Here is a 26,451-nt window from a genome sequence, read left to right as displayed (position 1 = left end):
TTTTCACTCAGAAAAAGGTCAAAGTTGGAAAGTCTCAACTTTCCTTATTTGCATTTTCTTGATATCTTGTGTCTCATGTAGTTAGGTCCAAACATACATATTTTAACGAAGAGTTTGTGTATGTTATTCTCACAAAAATTAATAAATTACTGAGATTTTTTATAATTCCATACATTTTTTCATCTTTGGAGAAGTGTATTTTTGAAGGATTCAACTAATTTTTGTTAATTCTTTACCTGTATCCGTAATCCTAATCAATAATATCCTTATACCTTACACTAGAGAACATTACTGAGTGTTCATGTTAAAAGTTTGAGCTAATTGAGAGGTTGGTGTTTTGGTGTTTTTTTTGTCGAAGAATAACATATTCCCTAGAAATACAAATTTTAGATCGAAGGTAAGATAGGAGGAGGAAAGGAGTTCTAAATATGTATTTCAAAATCTCTTTTTTTTTTGGAAATATAATTGACATATATTCCATATTTCAAAAAAATCTCCATCCAAAAATCACTAAGTTTCATTTTCAATGAAACTCTCTACCATTCATCAATTTATTCAATATAAAATCATAACATCAAATTCAGACTACTGGATATGTGGCATACAAAGCTATACTACAAAATTTGAATCCTCTCGCCAACCTATAGTATCCAGATTCTCCCCATTTTGGTCCCCATGAATTCTTGATAATCCAATAATCCTCACCGTTTTCAGAACCATATCCAACGACCAGCACACTGTGATTGGTCTCTTTATTCTCACACAAACTGTCATACAGTATGCCACCCTTGTAGAGGCTCAGGTTAGCAGTGGACACAATGGAAACCGCAACAGGACCAACAGTTCCAACAGCTTTCTTCAGCGCCTTCTCAGTTCTAGCCACTGTTTTGTAATCTTTAGCCTTCAACACCGGGGTGAATGATTTACAACTTCCTTGCACTGCGGTATAAGGGTACTCGCTTTCGCTGGCTATTCCATTTTTCATGGCGTACAAAAAGGCTCCAGCTGCTGGGCCTCCATTGCATCCACGTCCATTGTATTGGCTGGTGGCGCAATCCACGAGATTCTGTTCGCTGAGAGAGATCAGTTTGCCTGTGAATAATTTGGCTGCTCCCTCCAGTGCTCCAGTCTGGAAGTACGATAATATACATGTTGAACCGTGAAGAATAATATTTATGAAAAAATTTTTGCAATAGTCTGTTTAGGTACCATTGAAAATAATTGATGCTCAGATCTTGAGGTGCCTGGACTCGATGGAAAGTTATCAAGGTCACGCAAGATGAGCCAAAGAACTAAACGAATGATATTTAATTGAACACTACTTTTTCTAGATACCGTACTATTAATTTCTTTCAGAACTGCTTCTTTCATTCGTGTAATAGTTCATTTTATTCCATCGATATTTTTCTTCACTATTGACCTGTATGGATCGTTTAAGTAAAAAATATTTTAAATGATTGAAAAAGATCCAATTTCTGAGAGATTCCTGAAAATATTGAATAATACACAGATACTCTTTAGCCAATTGAATTTCCTACATAATATATGTGGAAACTAATAACTAAACTAAAACTGACAATGAAACCATGAATTTATCTAAATATACTAGGACCTGCTTGAAAGAAGTTTTAAAATTAAAACAGATGCTTTGTGCTTCGTTGTATTTTTTATACTATCAGTGTTGCACCACGAAAATAAAAAAGGAAAAATTCCTTCAGAAATCACCGTGTCCATCGAAAATGGAAATAAAATATCGTGTAATATCTCTGCCAAGTTTGATTTCAATATACATGAAAATGCTATTAGAAAGCACTGAAAAATTCAGACTTTTAAATACTGTATTTCGAAAATATGACCAGGTACCTTTATTATATGTTTCTTATTCCAAACCAATTCAACAATAACATCAATAACTTGTATGATGCCTCAATGTATCTTTTTAAAATACTTTATACAGGTTAGACAATTATTAGTTCTCTTAGTTTTTGAGTATCACAATTCAATTGATATTGAATTTTCATTTGTAATTATTGAAATTAGTTTTAGTAACACCCAACTTTATAATAAATTTTAAAGAACCTTTAGCTTTCTTCAGTTCCTCTTTTCAGTAGAACTAAAACAACATTTAAAATTTATCATAAAACTGGCTATTATAAAAATAGTTCGCTTCATAAAGGCTTCTTAAGTGAATTCAAGCCTCTTGAAATCATCAGAACATGAGCAGTTATTAGCAACCAAAATCAATATGATAATTAATTAGTGGAATGAATTAGGTAAAACATTTTCATATCAAATATTGGATTGATGGACTTGATGAAAATCCATAAAATTGAACTTAAAACAGATTATAAGATTTTCACAACACTTTCACCCACCTGAAGATGTTATTGCGATAGCGAAACACGTGTTGCGTCTTTGTGAATATCGTGTAATCTGTTTCAGGTAATTTTATATCAGTTGAAGGGTAAAGGGAAAAAACCATCAATGTCAATTTTTGTCCGAAAATGAGTTAGATACACCATTCGATTCAGAACGAAGAGTAGTATCTTATGGTATATTAAAACCTTCATGAAACTAGTTCGTTCCTACGTTAAATCGCTGCCGTAGATTCACCGTACAGGGAAAGAACTAACGACCTCGATCAATACACGGAAAGAAAAAAATCTAAGCCATTTCATATAATGCACTCATTTTATGTATAATATAATAATATTAGTAATGATTATTCCGAGAACAATAATATTTAATTTGTCATATTTCAAATAATATGAACGGATTTCGAAGTTCAAAACGCGTTTTTCTCAGCTGAAAGGAAAATTGACATCGATCACCCTTATGACTGTGTAAAAACTTATGCACTCTGCGATATACAGGGTGTTTCATGAGTCATTGGCCATAGCCTAATGGTGAATGCAGATCATCCAGGCCTTTCAGAAAACTTGCTTGTTTTATATCCTAAGGCTATTAGTTTCGGAGATACGGGGTGATTCATGCATATTGCCCTAAATTTGCGATAGCCATAACTCTGGATTGCAAGGTCCGATTCCGATCAAACTTTATGGGTTGGTTCATTTCAGAATGCTCTTCCAAACGGCTCATGAAATATCAATATTTTCAGGGCAGTACTCAGAATATCATGATTTTTCATTCAAGCCCCAAAATCTACATTTTTTACATCCCTTACAGAAATTTCGTTATTGCCATGAAAAACTGCATAATTTATTCTAAGGAATTCACTTTTCACTTTGCATGGCACACTTGTCACAAGGGAATAGGAACCGGACGAATTCATATTTTATGTAATTTTTTCGTAATGCGGTCCTGTTTTTATTTCTTCGATGATAATATTTATTGTCCTTTGCCGAGATTCTGAATTATTTTAAATTCTGTTCAATTCTTCTTCATTTTAAACCCTCAGCACATACTGAGTGTTCGTTGAAAAGTGTTTAAATAAATTTTAACAGCTATGTGTGTTATGAAGCAAATACACTTACGGAATACATTTTCCAAGAGGGTTTACATAATTTGTATCTAAATCCAATATGTAATTTCAGAAGAATTCACGACTCGACTTTGCATACTTTTAAACACTTTTTTACGAACACTCAGTATGTGCTGAGGATTTAAAATGAAGAAGAATTGAACAGAATTTAAAATAATTCAGAATCTCGGCAAAGGACACTGAATATTATCACCGAAGGAATAAAAACAGAACCGCATTAAAAAAAAATGACATAAAATATGAATTCATCCGGTTCCTATTCCCTTGTAACAATAAGTGTGCCATGCAAAGTGAAAATTGAATTTCTTAGAATAAATTATGTAGTTTTTCATAACAATAACGAAATTTCTGTAAGGGATGTAAAAAATATAGATTTAAGGGATTGAATGAAAAATCATGATATTCTGAGTACTGCCCTGAAAATATTGATATTTCAAGAACCGTTTGGAAGAGCTTTCTGAAGTGAAGTCCAGAGTTATAGCTATCTCAAATTTAGGTCAATATAAAAGCTAATAGCCTCAGGATACAAAACAAGCAAGTTTTCTGAAAGGCCTGGATCACCTGCATTCACCATTGGGCTATGGCCAACGACTCATGAAACACCCCGTATTATCTATTCATTTTACCCTTTAGATCTTAATTTTGCTGCTGTTTCAGGTCTGCTTTAATCAATTCTTCATCATCTGCTTGGCCTAAAATTAATTTCATTGTAGCCCTAAGAAGGTAAATGAATCCTTTTTGAACATTTTTCTAGTGTCTACGCTGTTATGTGTTTAGAATGAGTCAGGGAAAGACCAACAAAGGGATTCAATACTTACTGAAGCGAAAGTCCAGCAGGATCCACAATGACCTTGGTCCTTAACCTCAGTCACAGCCCCCTGATCTCTCCAATCAATGCTGTCAGGTGGGGCAGCCCCATCGTCTTCGAAAAGTTCGAGGGTGTCATTGAATCCTTGTAATTTATGTTTGTTGATGAACTGCTCGAATTCCTCTTCAGTCCAATCTGCGAACTTTGTGACACCTTGGTACCAGCTCACTTTACCTTGGATGTACAGATCGTTGTGTTCCTCGATCTTGTCTAGGTTTTTTCTGAATATTAAGAAACGTTGACGGCTCTCCAATGGAGATCTGTAGGATTTTCCGTACTCTACCTGTGGGATTCATTCTAGTGATCTTAGATGTTAATTTTGAGGAGGAATGAGTAGTCGATAAACCCGTCCTTGTACGTTTAAATGTAGAAACAACAAGACTTCAATGAATCAACGAGAATTCAGCAAAAACACAGAAGAAGTTCGATAATTTTATGTTCACATGCAGTTGTTTTTTCAGCTGTTAATTTCTTAGAAAATCGTCAGTGTTAAGTGAAGTTTGTAAGGATTATCAGATGTGAGGGAAAGTGTTATTAAATTGCTTTTAAAAAATTATTTCTCTTACTCATCCATTATTGTAATGAAGAATTTTATTTCATTTCACTCAGCTTTTGCAATGGGATATTTGTCCTGAGTTTGATTGCCTGAATAAGTGTTGAAAAATGATAAATTTTTACCTGGAATTGCTGCCATTGTTTCAGAGCTTCCTCCTCTGAAATAGCTCGACAACTGAGGAGAACAGCCAATAGATATAAGAGCACCTTCATAGCAATCTGAAAAATATTTCAGTCATTCCGATCATGACCTGCTATTGAGGATTGGTAACTTACCAAAAATAGTTAATCCAAAGCAGTAGATATGTCTCCACTCTCAACACATTTATGAATTTATACGCACAGAAATTATCTGGATTTATCTGTTATGTAGTGATATAAAAAATTTTGCGTTTCATTATCATGATTCGATTGTTTTTTTCTAGATACCTTATCGAATGTAATATTCAAAAAAAATTTGCTCATTTCAAATTTGGGATTTCTATAATTCTCTGAATGTCTGAACTATCAATTTAACTGAACTCATTTTCTGGATATGAATGAAAAAACAAGTTTTATCCTGTTGCAATATTGGTTTAGCTTCCAAAATAGTTGGAGATTCCACATTCTCCTTTTGAATTTTTAATTTGAGCAATTCTGTTGAATTCCGAATTCTCTCTTTGTTTATGTCGTATATATAAAAAGCGTCTCCTTATTCGGTGAATTCTTACCTATTTTTTTTAAATTTTATTACCTCGCGATTGTCCATCTTCACATTGATGTTTTAATTCATCCCTAACGGTGATGTTGAACTCATTAATGTTTCAACATCCCTGGTGTCCGATTTCCACTTGACTAATTGGAATATAAAATAAACGCAGGTGGTAAGCTCAAATTGTGTATGATAAAACGGGTTTACTCATATCATTTTCCCTGTCATCGCGTGAACAATGCCACGTAAACTAAACTACCCCAGAATCAAATCGTTATGTGCGTTTAAATCTTTCGAAAATTCAGACAATCCATTCTTCTGAGCGACTGAAAAGCTGTGTTATTTTTGATCGATTCTTGGGAGATTCAATGATGACAGAATTAACGTGAGTCAATTATTACTAATTAGTATAATTTTGGTAATTTTGTGGATTTTTGTTATGTGCATCATGTATTAAATGTTTAATTTTCGCTTGAAGACGTTGATTGCATCATTTATGAAAGTCGGTTTCTTCAGATCTAGAAGACTTTCATAAGATTCAATTGAATAATTAGTTCATTCGACATTTTTGAATAGGTTTTTCAAATTTTTCAGACTAGAATCTGTCCGGACAGTTTTTCTATAATATACAGGATGTAAATGAATAGTTGCGGAAATTATATGGGTCTTTCATATATTTTTTTTCTGAGCAGACCCTGTTTAGATACAGCTCCTTGAATATGGCACCTGAAAAGCTATTTTTAAACTTTCTCTTAGAAACCAGAACTTTGACAAAAGTGAAATTAAACAGGCAGAAAGGATACTTAGTTCTTGGTAGCTTCTTTCATTTTGAAAAAATAAGGTATCTTGTAATTTATTGTTTGAAGTAACTGTTTTTGAGAAAAATAAATTATGAACGAGTAAGTACTGTTACGATCCGTTTATTAAATTTTTATTTTATATTATAAATTAATTTGTTATCACAATCAACGAAAGCGTAACTTGAAAATGAAAAAATTCTCAACTATCTAATGAGTGACTTTTCTCCAATTTATTCTGACTGACAATCTATCTCTTTTTTTATCGTCTCCATGCCTACGCAAAATTTCCTAACACAGCATCTATGATGAAACAATATTACATTGGAAAAAACTCAAACCATAGTAGTAGGGATATCATTCTGATATTTAGGGGAACAGCACCAAAAAAATGGAATATATTATACTCAATTGGCTTACAGTCAGTTCTCTGATTTCTGAGATAAAAATTAAAAATTGCCTTTCAGATGACATCTTAAGGGGGCGTAAGTAAAGGCGGTTTAGAAATTTTTTTATATGAATAATCCACAATACTATTCCGACAAGGATTTACGCCTTAAATTTTTTTGCAATTTTTCACTTGTTCTTCCTTTCTTTTATATCATGTAAGAAATATTTTAGGTGATATAGCACAACAATTTTAGCACAGTCAGTTTACTATTTACTACAAATATTTTGCTGCTACCAGACTGTATGAAGATGAAGTTATAATTATCCAAAATTTTTCAGGATTTTTATATTACTATGTTGATTTTAATTTTCAATGGACCTACTTTGTCATTTTTGCATTTCTTGCTTTTGAATCCATTCATTCCTTATCAGATCCTAAATGTTAAATGCTAAAAAAATAATTTTTGTTATGCAAGCAAGCCTATTATCATAACAAATCGGATTATTTTCGGATTCAATATAATGCTGCGCTGCCAATGGATGACTGAATTGATAAAATCATAATAAGGGATTTACGCGGTATCCCAAATTGCATGATTTTGGCTGTTTCTGGTAGGTACTTCTGGACTAGATAGGTGAAACAGTTGAAAAGAGTCCTGCGATCGATTTTCGTGAAAAGTGGGAACCGTTTCACGATATCTTCTTTTTTCTCAAAGATATAACCAAATTTTAATATTTTTTCACTTCTTCATTCTAGAAAATTTATCTAAATTTTTATAGGCACTGGGAATACGGTACTTTTTATTGAATTTTTTTCCATCTATTGTACTAAGGGTTATTTTAAACACGCTTGGTATCTTTTTTCATCTCATGGTATACAAAAAAATAGCTATAACTATATAATATACAGGGTGTGGCGTAATGAATGGATAATATTGAGCCTGGGGGTAGAGGACTCTATGGCGGTTCAGAAAAATATATTTTACGTTTAGTAAAAGTGCCTTGGTTTTCGAGATATTGGAGATTTACGAAAATTCAAGAGAATTACTCCCTTCGCCACTCGTTTTGCAGGCAAGACTCCAAAGAAAGGAATTTTTTCAAACTGTTTTTTGTATAGTATTCCTGGATAGATGATCTATCGAATGTATTACATTATTTTTCAGGCGCATGAATAGTTCTTCATGAAAAAAAGATCTAACTCAACTTTTCTGTTTTGCTAATTTTTTTTCATAAGTTCAACCTAGCGCGGTGTAAAAAATAATATGGTTACCTGAGAGCCAACGCAAGAAAAAACATGCCAGTTTCATTGAGATTCCGAAATGGTATAACTTTCTGTATTCTCAGCATTTAATACAAAATAAATTCCTATTGCAATCAGTTGAGGCTCAGTTTAATGTAAACAGTGTTTCTAAAATTTTATCAGCTAAAATGAGAAATGCAAGCAGAATGAAGCAATTGTCTATAAGAAGGTATAGAGCAATTACTGAAGCTCATGGTGGGCACTTAGAGAATCTTTTGTGATATTTAATTCAATGAAACGATACTCATTTTAGAATTGTTGATATCAATACAATAAAGCTATGATTCATTAGAATTCATCAGAACTCATGGTGGCATCATTTGTGATTTGTGAAACTTTATTCAATGAAACGATATTTTAAAATTGTTATTTTTTCTCGTTTTCTTTTTTTATTGAACCCCAACGTTGTGAAATCAATATTTTCAAGTTTATTTCAAGTTATGCATTAAATTTCAGCATATTTGTAACAAGGGTCTTGACTCTATGTAATAAAAATTACAATTTTCAGCTTTTTTTCTTAATTACAAAAGTACTAAAATTCACTTCGTTACTTGAAATTCGCTTAACAACTATTAACTTTATAACTATAGGGCTTAATAATGAAAGAATACGAGGGAAAAAAACCAATTTTAAAATATTGTTTAATTGAATCTAGTTCCACAAAAAGTGTTCAAAGTGTGCATCAGGAGCTGTACTAGATGCTCTACAACTTCATATGAATAATTGCTTTATTCTGCTTGCAAGTCTCATTTCAGTTGCTAAAAATTAAAGAAAAAGGCTTACGTCAAACTCTGCCTTGACTCATTGTAATAGAAATTTATTTTGTATTTAATGCTGAAAATAGAGTGAGCTATACCATTTCAGAATCTCAGTGAAACAGGCATGTTTTCTCTTGCTTTGGCACTCAGGTAACCATATTATTTTTCACACCACGCTGGGTTGAACTTAGGAAAAAAAATTAGCAAAACGGAAAATTTGAGTTAATTCTTTTATTTATAAAAAACTATTCATGCGCCTCAAAAATAATAATTTACATTCGATAGCGCATCTATCCAGGAATACTACCCAAAAAACAGTTTGAAAAAATTCCTTTCTTTGGAGTCTTGCCTGCAAAAAGAGTGGCGAAGGGTGTGATTTTCTTGAATTTTCGAAAATCTCGAATATCTCGAAAACCAAGGCACTTTTACTAAACGTAAAATATATTTTTCTGAACCGCCATAGAGTCCTCTACCTGCAGGCTCCATATTATCCATTCATTACGCCACACCCTGTATAATATTTAGATATTATTACTTCTAGAGGTATAGTCAAGGCAAAATCTCAATTTTAGTGAAATACCCATTTTCGACAAAATTCTATGATACCATTTAACGATTGAACACAAAAATGTTCACTCCCAATAAATCTCCATCCCTGTGATAATAATTAGAACTTTGTCTATAGAATTTCATTTGTTATTAGCTGAAACATCTGTAACTTCAATAAAATCATGTAATTTTTGTTACACTAAATTCGAATAAATATCGAGCAGAATTTCTACCCATAATCAATTTTCATATAACTCATAAAAAGTTCCCAAATTGAGTATCATTATACTGTAAATAAATTCGACCTTTTCTCTGAAAGAATTCACTGTATCCAATAGCATAACGCGGGAAATGTCTCTGATAGAGTTCCTGACCCTCTGGTCTAAATCAGTTTTATTTATGATTAGAGTCTTGAAATTTTTTTTTAATCTATCTCCATACGAAAAAATCGAAACGATTGAGGTCTGGTAATCTTGTTGTCCAGGCAATAGGACCAAGCGGTCCCATCCACTGATTGCGCCCATCTATTAGAATGCTTCTTTCTGGAAAGAATGTAAAGCGAAAAATTTATGAAAATTCATCTCATTCTCTGACCTTTACTATTACAATTTATTGTATTGAAGTATTCTATGTCCATTTTATTCATGGAATAATGTAGGAATGTGAGACTCAACAGTTAGTGATTATTTCGCTTTTATGCTTATTTGTCCTTGACGATGTAAGTAACATATCGACATATTTTTTTATGACATGAAATCAAAAAATTATGCATTCAAATAAACATAACCAAGTTGTTTTTCTTCCATCCTTAGTAGAGGACATAAAATTTTTTTAATATAGTATCGTATTCCCAGTGAAAAAGTGTCTATAGAAAGTTTTTATCCTTTTTATATATTTTCGGAAATAAAGAAGTTATGGCATGACTCTTCACTAATGTCAATTAAATGCACCGTATGTTACATGCATTTCGGCAGATATAATAAATATGTAGGTATAGAAGATGTGCCTACAAATATGTTTTGATCAAAGCAGAATTATTTTGAATTTACTGTCCATTTTAGGAATTTTGAACGTCCATTTTCACAATGCTTTTAGTCGATCTATCGCTGAAAATGTTATTTCAATGTGGACTGACACTAGCACGCAAAATTGAGATGTGATTTATGTCCACCTGTACATATAGTAATCAGAATTATTTCATTATTCTCCGGGGAGTGGCGATTACTGGAATATTTGTTTCGTAAACAAAAAGCAAAACTTTATTTGCCCCCTTCGTTATACAGAACATCCTCCCATGCCACCATTTGTTGATTAAAGGTTTCAATTCATTGTGTTCCGAATAAATTCCCATATACTTTCGGCAATCTTGTAATTTATCTGGTCTGAAACACGCTACACGACACATTAATAATCATTAATCTATTAATATTGCGCGTCTGGGAGTGGTTTCTGGTAATTATCGTCCATTAGGTATTAAATGGCATTGTTCTGAAAATATCAACACCGCTAATGTCTGCGAAATGGTTTGTCTCATCAAAGGAATTTCCTGGAGTACCTACATAATTAATGTTGACATCTCCCAAAATTTAATTGGTACTCAGCGGTATGGTAGATATATCTACACCCAATTAATAATTTGGTGTGATTCCTTCGAAGATCGTTTTAATGGGGAAAGTTCTTCAGTGAATTATCAGTCGTTTTTTCTATTTGGCTGAATGTTTCGGACAGTACTTTTCTGGTCCTCTTCAATCATGTCTCGAAGAATATCAAAAAATTTTGTGAAGCTTATATTTTCGGCTGTGGCAAACTATCCATGCAGATTATATAATAAGTGACAAATTAATATCTTCAGTATTTACCAACTAACAGCTCCACATGAGTTAGGGATATTGACCTAGATGGCAAAAAAATATAGTGAAAATAAGAATTTTGCGATGAGAATTCATATTAATATGATTTCGTGTTGCAAATTAATTTTAGCCTGTAGGTCTGCAGCGTATACAGGGTGGTTAAGAAAAATCGAGTAAAATAACGAAATTTTATACCCAGAGAATTCAAGCATTTTAAGACTATTAATACAATGTATGGCCTTCACGGGCATCAATAACAGCTTGATATCTTCTTTGCATACTACACACGAGGTTGTTGAACATTTCTTGAGGATTTTGGTTCCATAAACGGGGCAGAAGCTCTCTCAGATCACTTAAGGATTCTGGGGTAGATTGATGATTATCTAATCTTCTTTGGAGCATATCCCATGCATGTTTTATGCAATTCAAATCTGGTGAGTGCGGAGGTATTGGTAAATGTGGAATACCAAGCTCCTCGCGCGCATTCTCAACTATAGCTGCACGGTGCGGTCTAGCGTTATCGTCTAGAAATTGAAAAGTTTCACCAATAGCAGCGTGAAAATTTGGCACAACATTGTCAATGACATGCTCCCTATAGTGTGAGGCGGTCATATTCCCAGGTCAAATGTGTAGATCTGTGCGCCCGTTGAAACATATCCCGGCCCATACCATAACACTACCCCCTCGGAATGGATGGACTTGTTGGACATAGCGACGATTACGGGGTACGCGTGGGATTGTCCATACCCTTATGCTTCGAGAATCTGAAAATCGTCCATATCTGGATTCATCAGTGAAAAGGACACTATGCCATTGATCGTTCCAATTGATATGTTGCCTAGCCCATTCAAGTCTTTGACGCTTATGGTCACGTGTTAATGGAACCTTAATGGACGTCTAGAACCTAGATTCACCTCTCTCGAACGTCGTCTGATGGTTTCGATGGAAACTTGGACCCCATCTGCATTTTGAAGAGTATTCCGTAGCATTCTACACGTAGATGTAGGGTTTCTTCTCGCCGAAACGTTGATGAAACGATCCTGAGCAGGTGTTGTTTTTCGTCGTCCACCAAGCCTTGGTCTTTCCAACACGGAAACTGTCTCCCTGAACCTATTCCAAAGTCGAGATATCACACTTTGGCTAACTTGGAGCCTTTCCGCTACATCAACCTGCATTAGGCCACCATGTAGCATTCCTTAGCCCTATTAGCCTTAGCGTTTGTTAATTTACGTCTTGGCATTTTCAGAAAACTCGTTTCAAATCGAAGCCGTTTATAAACTGACTTCATTTCGAAATACGTCACATTCATGAAGTATATGCAAGAACCAAACTTCAGATTGAATACGATATCCCTAACTCTTGTGGAGCAGATTATTTTGTGGAAAATTGCGTGTTCAGGATGGGCAGAATTGATGATACCTGAAAAACAACTTTTTCAACCCAACAAGATAGAGGAAAATGAATGGCACTTTACTGTCGTCTTTTTCGAGAAACTAATAATGCCATCATCTGCCTTCCTCTATCTTCTTTTGTTCTCGAGTTATAGGACAAAATTTAAATTTCAACTTTGGTCGTTATTTCCGTTTGTGCTAAGATGTTGAAATGAAAACATTATTGAGACACTTTTTCGATAGCAATCCAGTGGCGTACTATGATTTTTCTAACAGCCAGATTTGCTGGGAAAAGACTACCAAAATATGGGGAGTTGCCAGAACACTCGAACGATCATTAGAAGTTGCGAATATCACAATAGTTTCCACTTTCGTAGAAAAGATGGCAGCACTTCACGAACGTCTTTTTTCAATATCAGCAGGTCTCGAATTGTATAGAATGGCGAGAGTTTTTTAGAAATTTTTTATGTGGAAATTCAATAGAAAAAAAGGTTCACCCAGGAAAGTGAATAACTTGAATGAACTGAAAACATTTTCCAAATTTTTTTTCCATTTGACGAATAAAAAAATTTCTGGCTTTTTGAACTGACGAGCTGAGTGAATTGAATTTTAATGATAACCCCCATATAAATCAGTTGTTTCTTACATAAGATATACCTTTTCGCTTTTTTAACTGAAATGGTGTGGAGTGTAGACTCCTCTTAAGGGCATATTCTTTCATTGTGAAACCTAGTTTTTCGTTCTTCTTCATTCATGTTATTATGGTTTCAATTGTTTTGCTTCTCCGTTATTAATTTGAGAGTTTTTAAGTTTTCTGATCATTTGAGGACATCATTTTAGAAATCATCTGATACTTTTTAGAATCATTTCCATAACAAGGAAGGACAGTTATACATATATACAGGTTGTCTGTAAAAAAATGCGAGTGACTTAGGGAGATGATTCCTCGATGAAAATAAGCAGGGGTAGTTCCTATAAATTTTTTTTCGAAATCGACCTCCCTACCAAGGTACAGCCTTTGGAAGGCGATGACAAGTTGACAGTTTTTAATGTCTTTTATAGGTTCTAAGAAACACTGAGTCATAAAACTATACATAATATGAAGCACTAAGTAGATGTTACACACACAATTTTTTTAGATCTCATAACTTTATTATTAGGGGTTGAAAATAACAACCCCTTATGATTTTCCTTCAAAAATTGTTTTCGTGGGATAGATTTTTGAAAAATAATATTCTCTTATGGTTTCTCATTCAATTCTGGAGAAAAAAGTCTTTTGCAAAATTTCGATACAGTCGATACTTTTTTCGGAATAAATTAAAACTTACAAGCAGTTCTGATCACTGTTCATTCCATTTCATCGTATAAGTGTTCCATAGAATGACTACCCCCGCTAAAATACATGCATCAACTCTCTGCCTCATAGACCTTCGTATACTGCTTGTAGGTTTTCATTTATTCCGAGAAAAGTATCAACTGTATCGAAATTTTGCAAGATACTTTTTTTCTCCAGAATTGAATGTGAAACCATAGGAGAATTTTATTTTTCGAAAATCTATTCCACGAAAACAATTTTTGAAAGAAAATCATAACGGGTTGGTATCTTCAACCCCTAAAAATAAAGTTATGAAATCAAAAAAAAATATGTGAGTAACATCTACTAAGTGCTTCATATTATGTATATTTTCATGACTCAGTGTTTCTTAGAACCCGTAAAAAAAATTAAAAACTGTCAACACGCTATCGCCTTCCAAAGGCTGTATCTTGAAAGGGAGGTCGATTTCGAAAAAAACTTATGGGAACTACCCCTGCTTATTTTCTTCGAGGAATCATCTCCCTAAGTCCTTCGTCCTTCCTTTTGTTTACAGACACCCTGTATTAATCATATCCTGGAACGTAGGAAATTCCGCCTTGTAACGTTCATGCATCATGATCGAATTGCTCTTCGAGGGGTGAATCAGTGGTGGGTTTTAATCGAAAAACAGAAAGAATTAGCTGTGTGTTTAGGAGGTGCGGTCCGGATTGAACAAATGCGTGTTTGGCAGCTTTTTCACATTTTAGATTGAATTATTATACTTCCATTCGTGCGAATCTGCCTAAGTGGATACCATATTCGAACAGTTCCTTCCGAGAGATAGTCCGATTTATTTGCTCTCAAGAAGTGATTGACTTTTAACAGTCGACTTCCGGTATTTCATTTTTGAAAGATTTGGTGTAGATTGGTCGAAATCGATAATTGTTTTTTTTTATTTGATGTTCAAGGAAACCCTCAACATCGAGGACCAATACTGAAAGGGTGTCGGTGACTTTTGCCGATGATGTTGAGGGAGTAGTGTCAAGAAGGAGTTCATCAAGGTTGTCGATAATGGAAAACATGCAGTTGCCTAATGAGACTGGTGAGATTTATCTTGTTGTATGTTCAGCCTTCAGCTTCCCACGACTCCAGATACGTTTTGATCCTTTTCCTACCTTCTGTCCATTCAATCCTCATCCAGAAAATAGTGAAAAATATAGAGTTTTTCTCAATTGAAGTGATATCTTGGCCACTGCAGCTGAGTAGAATCTCATCCCAGCTCTCAAAAATATTCGAATATATATTCCATTCACTTTTATTTTAGCACTCGGTTGGCCATGAAAATTTGACATATTCCACTCTGTATAGTACGAAAATGTGCGGTTATGAAGCTTGTCAAAACATTTTTGGGTTTTAAATCAACGCTATGTTGCTCGTTCTACGTAAAAGTTTCTGTTATTACGTATTTTATCACAATGTCGAATCTCTCCGGAAAATATGTGACGAACACAATTGAAGTTTATACAAACTGATTGAATTCATACCAAATCCTGTTATTTGGATGTAAAATAGTAGAGATCAGTATAATATCATGATATGCACTAGCTTGAGGAGAATTAATCTTCGTTATCTTCTTTGGCTGAAATTTGAATACGTTTCATCAGTTGTAGATTTCAAAAATATTAACCCGAAGATGAAATGCATATGATGCAGTGGTTGGGAATGGGTTTCTCCCGAAGGAATAAACAGATAATTACAAGAAAGTTGAATTCTTCAACAAAAATCATCTTGCATAATTATTAGTAAAAGGAATTGAAGGAAGTTTCAAGTAAAGATGAACTTCACCTTTGAACAAAAATTTCACATGAATAAACAATTAACAGGACAACTGGCGCGTATTTGTGGCTGTTCATCTCAATACATTGATACAATTATAATAATAAGGTATTTATTGGTATCTTAAGACATTTACAATGTATAGGACAAGTCAAATGAAAAATAGAAAAATTAATTCTTGGGGACCTATTCTACGATGACATTCACCGAAAATCCTGTAGTAAACAGGACATTCGAATTAATTCACTCTAACATAAAATTCTCAAATGCCACCACTTTTTTGGGTCTCCCAATAGAAGGAAATTCTTTGTCATCCTCTTCATTCACAATCTTTCTGATAGTGGAAATACTCAGCTGAAATATTAGTTGTTCAGATTCATGAAACATTATATAAATTCTCTTACATTGAATATGTTCGCTACCGTCTGACGTATTGTTGATTTTAGAATATCAGGGTATAACTATTTGAATGAGCGGACTTGAATTCTAAATAGCACTTCCTGAAACCAATTTCTTATTTCAATCACTTTCGGCATTTTCGTAATAAAAATTGATATTAGTTGTGGCAACGGCGTTATCACATTAACTACATTTCATGAGTGCCTTACTCCGTTCTAGTTACAAAAACTTGAGAAAATTATTTCATGGCCAACCGACTGCTAAAATAAATGTGAATGGAGTATACTAATGCATAGTTGCGAATTAAAGTGTGATTCCTTGTGAAAAAATGGTCGAATAATTTTTTTCTTAGCAGTCTCTATTTAGATCCAGCCCACTAGAGATGGCCCCTCTAGACACAATATCATCATGATAACCGCCAACTAGGTAAATTTAAGTTCGTAGACAATTCCAGCCTAAACGACTCACGCTAGGTACCTGTTGATAATTTTTTTTTTCGAAAAGCATTAGTAAAAAGCAAGAAATTTCCTAGAAACATTGTTTGTTCAAAATGAATCAAGCTATCAAAAATTTCATTGGTATGATATAAAAATAAGGGTGTTCCAACTTAGAATAGAATGTCATGACCGGTGTCCTAGAAGATATCATCAGTTGCGGAACATACGGAAGAGTTATACTGCATGATGGAAAAATTGGTCCCGATATTTTGTTGGAGTCAATTTCAACAAGAAACGACAAATAATCCTTAACTGCTACAAAATGAATAGATTATTGTTAAGTCATTTCTTTTCGAGGATTTTTTAGATTGGTTTAGCATTCGAGTCAAGACTGCTTGCATTTAAGCATTTCTCGAATAAGTAAAAGATCCTTTCAACGGTGACAATGATAGAACAATCAATCATAAGAACCACATATTTCAAAAAAAAAAATTTATTCCATTTTGACGTTAAAAAACATCATTCAAACTCTAGCAACAAGGTCAAGTTAACGTTAATCAAGTCAGTGAATTAAAAACATTTAACTAACAAGTGAAAAAAAATAACATGAACATGAGTGGATAAACGTCATCTTGCTCTTGTTGCTATGAATTGAAAAATGCCCTAGCAACAATCGAAGGAAGAGAAACCTCTGACGTAATTTCATAAATTTGATAATTCTCTGGAAGATGTTATCGTTTGAATCCTAATCGAAATGGAATAAAATTTTGTTATACAACACGTGAGTTATATAAATGTTCAAATATTCAACTCACTTGTTGTATAAATAACTATTATCGAAGTCTGTAGGATTTAGGGATAGGTACCTAATTAAATTTATGAATATAAAAATAAGTAATCTCATAATTGTTTAAAGTCGCTTTCAATATTCACATTCTGCAGCGGTTGTGCAAGACTCAGATGAAGAAGATTATTCAGCAAGTGTAAATGCCATCATACAACGTAGAGCATCAACTAGGAGATCCAAAAGAAGAAGGGATAGTAGAAGAGCTAGTTCGCCTTATACACCAGACGTACTGCCCTCAACAGAAAATGACAGAAGAAGATCGTCAGCTTTCACAACTAGTTCTGGCGAGTAAGTTGGTAAAGCTTAAGCTGAGTGAAGTGATACAATAGAAATAGGCCCTCCTAGAAGCAACGATTTTAGACTCGTATCTGATGTATCAATCTTAATACATTCTGAAAATGTTGAGCCATACTCGACCAAATTTTACAATCGGAGTGTAAATTAGGCTGAAAACGACCTATTTCCTAAATTAATGTTATTTTTTCAAGCACTGCAATAACAGTTGAAGATTCAGTTCAAGCCGCTTCTCAAGAGCAAATTTTCGAGAACATTAAAATTCACAAAGAAGTTCTGCAATATGTCAAAATGCAGCCTTGGGATATGAGGAAAAAGCTGAAGTTAGTTATTCAGGCTAAAGCATACATAAAGAGACATGAGGGTGCCCTTCAAGAAAGGCTAGCAAATAGTGGATCGACCAAAGATAGGTTGGCAAGGTTCTACATCTATTTTTTGAAGGTTTGTGCAACAGAAATTGAATCAATTTTTGATTTACTGATATCAAATAATGCTGAATGAAGCAAAATACTATCTTGAATCAGTAGCGCTCACTTTTCTTTCCAATGATTGGAATTGTTATTATTCGAAAACATTGTAGTTTGAGGGAATAAATATATTATAAGGAAAAGTGAAAATGAATCTGATTTCTTCAATGCATCTTCTTATTGGATTAGTCAGGTTACCACACATTATTTTTCCAGAATTGGCAGAAATTTCGCAGAGAATTGAGCAATACATCGAACTGGTTCATCCCATGGGAACAGAAAATCAAGGAAATCGAATCGCATTTTGGATCGGTTGTTGCATCCTATTTCCTATTTTTGCGATGGCTTTTCTGGGTGAATATAGTGATTGCTGGAATCCTGCTGTGTTTTGTAACAGTACCAGAGGTAAGAGGAGCAAGAAATAAAAAGAAATTTTTATGTTTCTCAGCCTCACACAGCACTCAAATTAGAAAAATGCTTCCACTTCTTTACCGTGATTCGAATTAAGGTACTGGACATGCTTCCAAACACACCGTTCAAAAATTGAAGGAATTTCGCCAAACAGTATTAGCTGATCTTGTGCGACGGTGGTAGCTCTTGCTCATCTACCTCCATGCGTATATGTAGCACTTCCACTAGTATGATAGTGGTTCCACGCACTACTAACATTAATTTACGAAACCCGTAGAGACGTTTAGCAACTTGATGTGTTAAACGTTTAATCAAACCACTACATAAAGTTGGGACACATCGTAAACTCATGAAAATCAACCCACAATTGATACTACACATAATTTGCAATAGCCCACCATGGCACATACGACCCACAAAAATAATATCAAACACCTACAAAATATAATTTTTTCGTAATTTTTTTTCAAAAGCCATTATACATGTCATTGGGACCATATAAAAAATTAAGTATTCTCTCCTATATTCACTGAAATCTTTGAGCATTTCGAGAATGTTTGGTTCTGTGAAAAACAAAACAAGATATTATCTCATACAAATAAAAGGATGAGGACAATACCTGATATCCCTTCTAACATTTTTGATTGTCGTGGAATCTCAATAGCTTATTTTTCCAAAGCAAAAGTTATTCTGAATTGAAGCAGTTTTTCCCGTCTTGAAAACTGATCAGAGAATGTTTCCAGTGGAATTTTCTTTTTTCGGTGTCAAGGTCCAATTTTCATGAGACGAATTTTCAGATTCAATAATTCAAAACATCCATAGGTGAATCCATTGCACATTATACGATGTGTTTTCACTTGATCTGTTTATTTATGAAGAATAACATTAGATTTGTAACAATAAACACGGAATATTCTTGACCGAGTCAGTTTTGCTTCGTCAGTTCGATCCATATTTCTTTCGAAGAAAATGACGAAATTCTGGATACTAGTGGGTTGCTGTAGTATAATCTATGAAGTGATAGCGTTGAAGGATTCAGAACCGGAATTCGAGGAGAAAAAATTCAACCAGTCCATGGTTGAGAATTCTGTACATTTCTTTCTCTACCACAGGTAAGTTTTTTTTTCATATAAAAAAAAAAGATTTCATTGATTAGATTATCTAAGCTTTTCTATACAGGGTGAGTCTTTGACTCGTACAAGTATTTTAACAGTAGATTCGTGAGGTTGAAAGTAAAAGTTTTTTCTGTTAATAGTCCATCGGTGGAGTTTTCAATAAATGGTGCATTGAGCACCTGATGATGGTGGGTTTCCTTGCCGAAATGCATAGTGCATAAATTAAATAATATAGTGGAGTAGACCCATTATTTGTTTATACCAAAAAATGTTTTATATACCATTTTTTCCGAATTGGCTCGGTTCAAAATATAAAAACTGTTGAAAAACCATGAAAAATGTTATTTTTTAGATCTATATCACACAAACGGTTTTCGAATGAAATGAATTTCGGAATATAGTTTTTCATTTCTTTGATTAATCTTTTTCGAACACAAGATATCACTCAAGTCTTCTAGTTTTCTCTAGAGTAATTTGACAAAAAAAATCTGTTAAATTCGAAAAAATGGGTACTTTGACCGAATGCAACCCTTTTTGAAAGATCCACAGATGTGTAGTGTCACAGATTTAGCTAGTTATATTGAAGATACTTATGTTATTTCAGGGGTGGCACAGCTCATTATGAAAACTCAAAATGGCTATATCTTTTTATCAGGACCGAATCGGAAAAAAAAGGTCCAGGAAAAAAGTCTTTCTTTTGACCTCAAGAATCTACGGTTAAAATGTTTTTACGAGTCAAAGACTCACTTGGGTTAGTTTTCATTGATTCACAAGTGATTTTTGGTTGGCTTTTGAGAATTTTGTGTCATTTTTCAATACCATACAGATCGAATTTCGATACATCAGATGAATTAGTGGCAGGGGATGACGATCTACTCAATAGGTCGAGATATAACGCTGATTGGCCCACGACAATCCTAATACATGGATGGACACACAGCAGAGATACACCGTGGATGGTGGAAATGCGAGAAGGTAATCGAAAAATTACACGGGTCAACATCAAAATTTGACTTTGACTGCAAAGCATAAAATTTCGATAGTTTAGATCCTAATTAGACGAAAAAAAAATATATGGCATGAAAAAGTTCGCTTCTGTGTTCAGGACACTGATTCAACGATAGCCTTTTCAATAACTACAAGCAACATGTGGAGCCCATGACTTGTCTTGATTCCAAACAGGAAATTCAAAATATGATTCATAGGCTCCAGAGAGAACGTGAGATGTCTTTAATTCGTATTTCACGTCACGAATTATAATAAATTGACCACATATAAAACAAAATGCATCAGCATCGTATTTACACTTTCTTGACGATATTTGAAGTTTGTCTGGGCTAGTAAACAACACCTAATCATTGTTTATGACTCGAGTGCCCTCTAGCAACACCTTGTGAACGTAAACACCCCACTCTCATCGGACGGTCTTTTTGAATTATTAAAAATTATAAAAAAAAATGAAGAATGACTATTGATACTATAACTATCACAAAAGCAAACTTTATACCAAAAAAAGTTATTTTCTTTTCGTTTTTGTGCATAATTAACCGGAAAATACTAGTATAAACGTTAGGACAAAGAACAAAAAGTTTTTTGTAGAGTCGTGTTATTCATCGTTCTAATCCTATTGAAGCGCCAAAAAGTACTTCAGACAGAAAACTTGTCTTCGAAAGACGTACTGTTTGGTTGATTACAAATAGTTGGGGAGCCGACGATGCTAAATCGGGATTTACTCGAGCGTCGTGGAGACCTAGTGGGTTTTGAAGATTAGAAAAAAAGTTCACTTTCAGCAGTGGGAAAAGCGTCTGCAGGTTTTCAAAGATGTAAAAAATTATCGTCAGGTGTACATACTCGAGCGTGTCAGATTGAGATACTGTTTATGCCCTACGTGTCTCTGATAATAAATTCATGTTAATCTGATAGTTTGCGTGGTGGGGCTGGCCGTACGGAAGAGTTGAAAATGTTAAAAAATAGTTTTTTTCGAACGTGTCAGATTTTTAGAGGATATGTTGATTGGACTCAAAGTGAGCTACTTTTCAAGGGACTGACGTGATGCAAGGTCACAGCGGTCCTTTGAAAATGCAACTTACTTGTTACTTGTACATACTCGAGCGTCTCAGACTTTCATACAGATGGTTAATCTCGGTGTCGCAGACGTGTTAACCTATTAATCTTACACTAATCAGGGGGTTATTCATTATGAAAGTTGTAGATAATAAAATTCTATACAACTTTTCTCTGAAGCAATTCTACATAGTCTCAACCGTTTTCGAGTTAGAGGACGATAAGTTCGAGGAGCCAAGCAACACATGCGAAAGGCCAAGGTCAATGTAGGGTTTACATCATTATTTATATTCAATATGTAATTTCAAAAGAATTCACAGCTCGACTTCGCATACATTTAAACACTTTTTTTAACACTCAGTATCTGCTGAGGGTTAAAAATGAAGAAGAATTGAACAGAATACAAAATAATTCAAAATCTCTGCAAAAGACAATAAATCTCATCACCGAAGGAATTCAAGCAGGACCGCATTTCGAAAAAATGACGTAAAATATGAATTCATCCGGTTCCTATTCCCTTGTGACAAGTGTGCCATGCAAAGTTAAAATTGAATTTCTTAGAATAAATTATATAGTTTTTCATGGCAATAACGAAATTTCTGTAAGGGATGTAAAAAATATAGATTTTGGGACTTGAAAGAAAAATCATGATATTCTGAGTACTGCCCTGAAAATATTGATATTTCATGAGCCGCTTGAAAGAGCATTCTGAAGTGAACAAACCCATAAAATTTGATCGAAATCGGACCTTGCAGTCCAGAGTCACCCCGTATCTCCGAAACTTAGCCTTAGGATACAAAACAAGCCAGTTTTCTAAAAGACCTGGATGACCTGCATTCACCACTAGGCTATGGCCAACTACTCATGAAACACCCTGTATATCTCAATCTGACGAGTGAGTATTTACAGGATGGGTAAAATTCGTTGTCTACTGAGAAGATCTCGAGGACTATAACATCTAGAAGAAAACGGATGACACATTTCCGAGCTCATTTTCGGAGAAACAAAGAATGGTGAAAACCGCAGCCTCCTACGATACTTCGTTTGACAATTTCGTAAAGTTCTCATATTTTTTTTGTATTTGAAGTCACAAATCTGAAACTTGAACCTTCTGCAGGCACTTTTTTACGTAGAATCCACTGATGAGCTCGAAATATTGTTTCATTTCGAATCATCAGGTGAACTTTAATTTTTTTTAAATGCAAACTTTTATTGAATTTGCTTTTTCGAATTGGAGAAAAATCTTTTGTCAGAAGATTCCACGTATGGAAGTGCCTAAGAAGGTTCAAGTTTCAGATCTGTAACTTCAAAAACAAAAGAGTTATAAGAACCTTTCGGAATCGTCAAAATCTCAATTTTTGTTTATAACTCGAAATCTAAAAATGATAGGCCGATTCTGTTTTCGGATTTGGATTAGTCATGAAAAAGAGCTCGAGAAAGTGTCACCCGTTTTCTTCGAGCTGCTATAGTTCTCGAGGTCCCCTCAGTGGACAACGAATTTTGCCCACCCTGTACAATGATCTTTTTTTTTCTAATCTGATAGGCTGTCCTAGACAATTCCACCGATATACGGGTCTAATTTTTGGCAGAAGTACATCTCAGGGTGCAAGATATCTGCCCTTGTATTCAAAAGACACGCTCGAGTAAATCCCGAATTTCCCTCTTGGGCTCCCCAACCAAAAATATCTAGAACAGAAACTTTCTTTTTCAATTCAGAAATCTTGCCTGAGAGATTTTCATTCTAAAATTTTGGAATGTAAAAATCAAAAATGCCGATGATTATTTTCGATGGTTCATGATCACTCAATTGCAGCAATGGCAAATAAATCCGTTTGGAACATCATCATCGTCGACTGGGCCCCTCTTGCAAGAACACTCTACACTGAAGCCAGAGTACACAGTCCCACCGTAGCTAGGCTAGTTGGAAATCTATGTCTCTACTTGAACAAAATGAGGGGACTGAGAATGTCAGACATACACTTCGTTGGACATAGCATGGGGGCCCAAATTTCAGCCATGACTTCCGCATACATCAGGCAGCACTTGAGCGAGAAAGTTGGTAGGATAACAGGCCTAGATCCAGCTGCTCCGCTGTATGAGTGGCCTCACATGGAGTCTTCAGAGGAGGTTATTGATCCAGGCGATGCCATATTCGTCGATGTCATCCACACTAATGGTAACTACTTGGGCATGATTTCTCCATGTGGACATGTGGATTATTATCCGAATGGGGGCATGCATCAGCCTGGATGTACATTCTGTGAGTAAAAAAGTTGCCAAAATGAAATTCATGTTTAACCAAGAGCTCAAATGTAGATAGAGCAGTTGAAAAATGATTGTTCTGTAGATTACCCTATAGGTTAGGTTATCAGGTTAGATAAGGTTAAGTTAGCTCACACATGAAAGTCTCATTTGATTTTCTTCCTTCTGGGATATTCTCTAATTAACGTTTTGAGAAAGATCTTATGGAACATTTTTATTGTGTCCTTTCATTTCTAGGGCTTTGCAGTCATATGAGAGCCGTCGAATTTTGGACCGCTTCAATAAAGAATCCATTCCTCTTCAAAGCCTATCCATTCAGTATTTGGAATCAATATGTTACAGGGGAGATAGATGGTATGCATAGTTTTCCAATGGGAATAGCTGCTAATCCTAAGATACCGAAAGGTGCATACTTCTTAGAGACTGTAGATGAAGTTCAATACATTCACACTGAAACTACAATGATGGATAGCTTATGACAATTATTTAATTGATTTTATAGTTTTATATCGATAAATTAAAGTTTTAGTTATTTCTGGTTTGTTTTTTCACAATATATACCTATCAATCCCACTTTATTCAGGTGATCACTCGATTCAAAATACACAATAACAGGGTCTTCATATCTGGTTGTAACATCGCAGTTGGCTTCGATTTTTACTGTGTTAAAAGATTTTAAACAGGATATCATAAAATTTCGATATTCTGATCCATAAACAGAAATGAGGAAAAAGAAATCCTTTTATAACTTTGATTGGCTTTTATTGTAGGTGAATTTCTTGGAACCTTACTTTCATTGTTAGTGTTAGTTGTTTCAGCATATTTTTTATTCGAAAAATTTGCAGCTGTTCACTGCAGATCCAAAAGAAGCAGGTGATAGAAAGGTAATTCTACCAGAAGAAAAATACTCATCGACCAACTTCCTCACTCTGTGGGATTTCAAAGGGTATTTTGAGATATCACCACTGTTTTATGGCTGGTACACGAATAATGATGATAGTAAAAGAAGATACAGACTCCCCTTGGCGTATTTTATAACTGGATTGGTAGTTTATGCTTACAGCTTTTTCGCAACACTGAGAAAGTAAGGGGATAGTTTATATCAACTACACTGCGCAAAAAAATTAACGCACATTCTGAAAATCTCAATTTTCAATTTTTTTTAAAGTTAACTCTACATTGACTTTATAACTTATTTTTTATGTTCTCTCGGGAAGGTTTTGAACGAAACAAGACACATTAAATGGAAGAAAAATTCAGGATTTCACCGAATCTTATGTGAAAGAAGAGAAATGAACAATTTTCAAAATACTGAAATGCTGATAAGTGATTTAATACTTGGTATTTCCACCCCTTACGTTAATTACAGCTCGGCAACGACGGTTCATACACAAAATGAGTGATCTTAAAATGTTCTGATCTAATCCGTGTTCTCCGAGTTGGATTCCTAAGTCATTAAGAGTAGCTGGATGATTTTCTGAACTTCTCAGCCTTCTATTGAGGTTGTCCCAAACCTGCTCAATCGGATTGAGATCTGGACTTCTTGCTGGCCATTCCATTCGAGAGACTTCAACCTCTTCAAGGTACCCCTGAATGATGCGCGCACGATGGGGTCTGGCATTATCGTCCATAAAAATGAAATTTTCACCAATGTATGGGGTAAATGGCGCTACATGCTCTTCGAGAATGTTCCTTATATACTTATCAGCATTCATAGCTCCATTATCAACGACCACTAGGTCTGTGCGAGCAGTCAAAGATATTCCACCTCAAACCATAATCGATCCTCCCCCGAAACCAGTAGTATTCAGGAAATTGCACTAAGCATATCTTTCATGTGGACGTCTGTATACAAGGGAACGTCGATCACAATGGTAGAGGCAGAATCTAGACTCATCTGTGGAGAGAACTCTTTCCCAATCGGCCTCTTCCCAATGGATATGATCTCTCGCGAAATCCAAACGCGCCCTTCGATGGGCTGGGGTAAGAGCTGGGCCTCTTGCCGCGACACGAGGCCTTAAATCATATTCTCTGAAGCGATTTCTTATTTTCTGATTGCTAATTTGCACCTCATGAGTTTGCTCAAGCTGAATTTAAAGGAGGCGAGTGGTTGCAAACCGTTATCTCAACGAAGAAACTCAAGTAACGTTCTTGAATGGCAGTTGTTACCCGTGGTCTACCCTGTCCTGGTCTTCGGACATTCATACCTGTCTCCCTGAATCGCTGCAACATTCTGGACACACTCTTTCTGGAAACTCCAAACCTTTCTGCAATTCTTGTATATGTCCACCCTTCTTCTCGCAAAACTACCGCTTAGGCACATTCCTCTTGGGTCAAATTGCGTGTTTGGCGTTGCATAGCGATCGAGTGTAGA

At 34.7% G+C, this 26,451-nt stretch overlaps 3 protein-coding genes across 3 annotated transcripts in view; 2 read left to right on the top strand and 1 right to left on the bottom strand.

Moving 5' to 3' along the window:
- Positions 1-527: 527 nt before the first annotated feature.
- LOC123307413 (procathepsin L-like) lies at positions 528-5,673 on the bottom strand. The gene is made up of 3 exons (XM_044889704.1): positions 5,659-5,673; positions 4,321-4,653; positions 528-1,129 (listed from the first exon to the last, which is right to left on the bottom strand). The coding sequence occupies exons 1-3, from the start codon at positions 5,671-5,673 to the stop codon at positions 581-583; spliced, it is 897 nt and encodes a 298-aa protein (XP_044745639.1). The 3' UTR covers positions 528-580.
- A 314-nt stretch (positions 5,674-5,987) lies between these two features.
- The window catches only part of LOC123307402 (transmembrane channel-like protein 3), a 29,102-nt gene continuing 8,638 nt past the window's right edge, over positions 5,988-26,451 (top strand). Inside the window, exons 1-6 of the mRNA XM_044889693.1 lie at positions 5,988-6,001; positions 14,914-15,047; positions 17,560-17,752; positions 17,953-18,199; positions 18,442-18,630; positions 24,923-25,161. Of these exons, the coding sequence (XP_044745628.1) occupies positions 5,988-6,001; positions 14,914-15,047; positions 17,560-17,752; positions 17,953-18,199; positions 18,442-18,630; positions 24,923-25,161 (1,016 nt within the window). The remainder of the gene's footprint in view (positions 6,002-14,913; positions 15,048-17,559; positions 17,753-17,952; positions 18,200-18,441; positions 18,631-24,922; positions 25,162-26,451) is intronic.
- On the top strand, positions 19,545-24,612 carry LOC123322737 (pancreatic lipase-related protein 2-like). The gene is made up of 4 exons (XM_044910730.1): positions 19,545-19,748; positions 20,578-20,726; positions 23,629-24,075; positions 24,315-24,612. The coding sequence occupies exons 1-4, from the start codon at positions 19,606-19,608 to the stop codon at positions 24,554-24,556; spliced, it is 981 nt and encodes a 326-aa protein (XP_044766665.1). The 5' UTR covers positions 19,545-19,605; the 3' UTR covers positions 24,557-24,612.

This window comes from Coccinella septempunctata, chromosome 1, assembly GCF_907165205.1.
Source record: "Coccinella septempunctata chromosome 1, icCocSept1.1, whole genome shotgun sequence".
NCBI classification, from domain to species: Eukaryota; Metazoa; Arthropoda; class Insecta; order Coleoptera; family Coccinellidae; genus Coccinella; species Coccinella septempunctata.
Note: the sequence above shows the minus strand (reverse complement) of the source record. Positions and strands in the feature narration are given on the sequence as shown.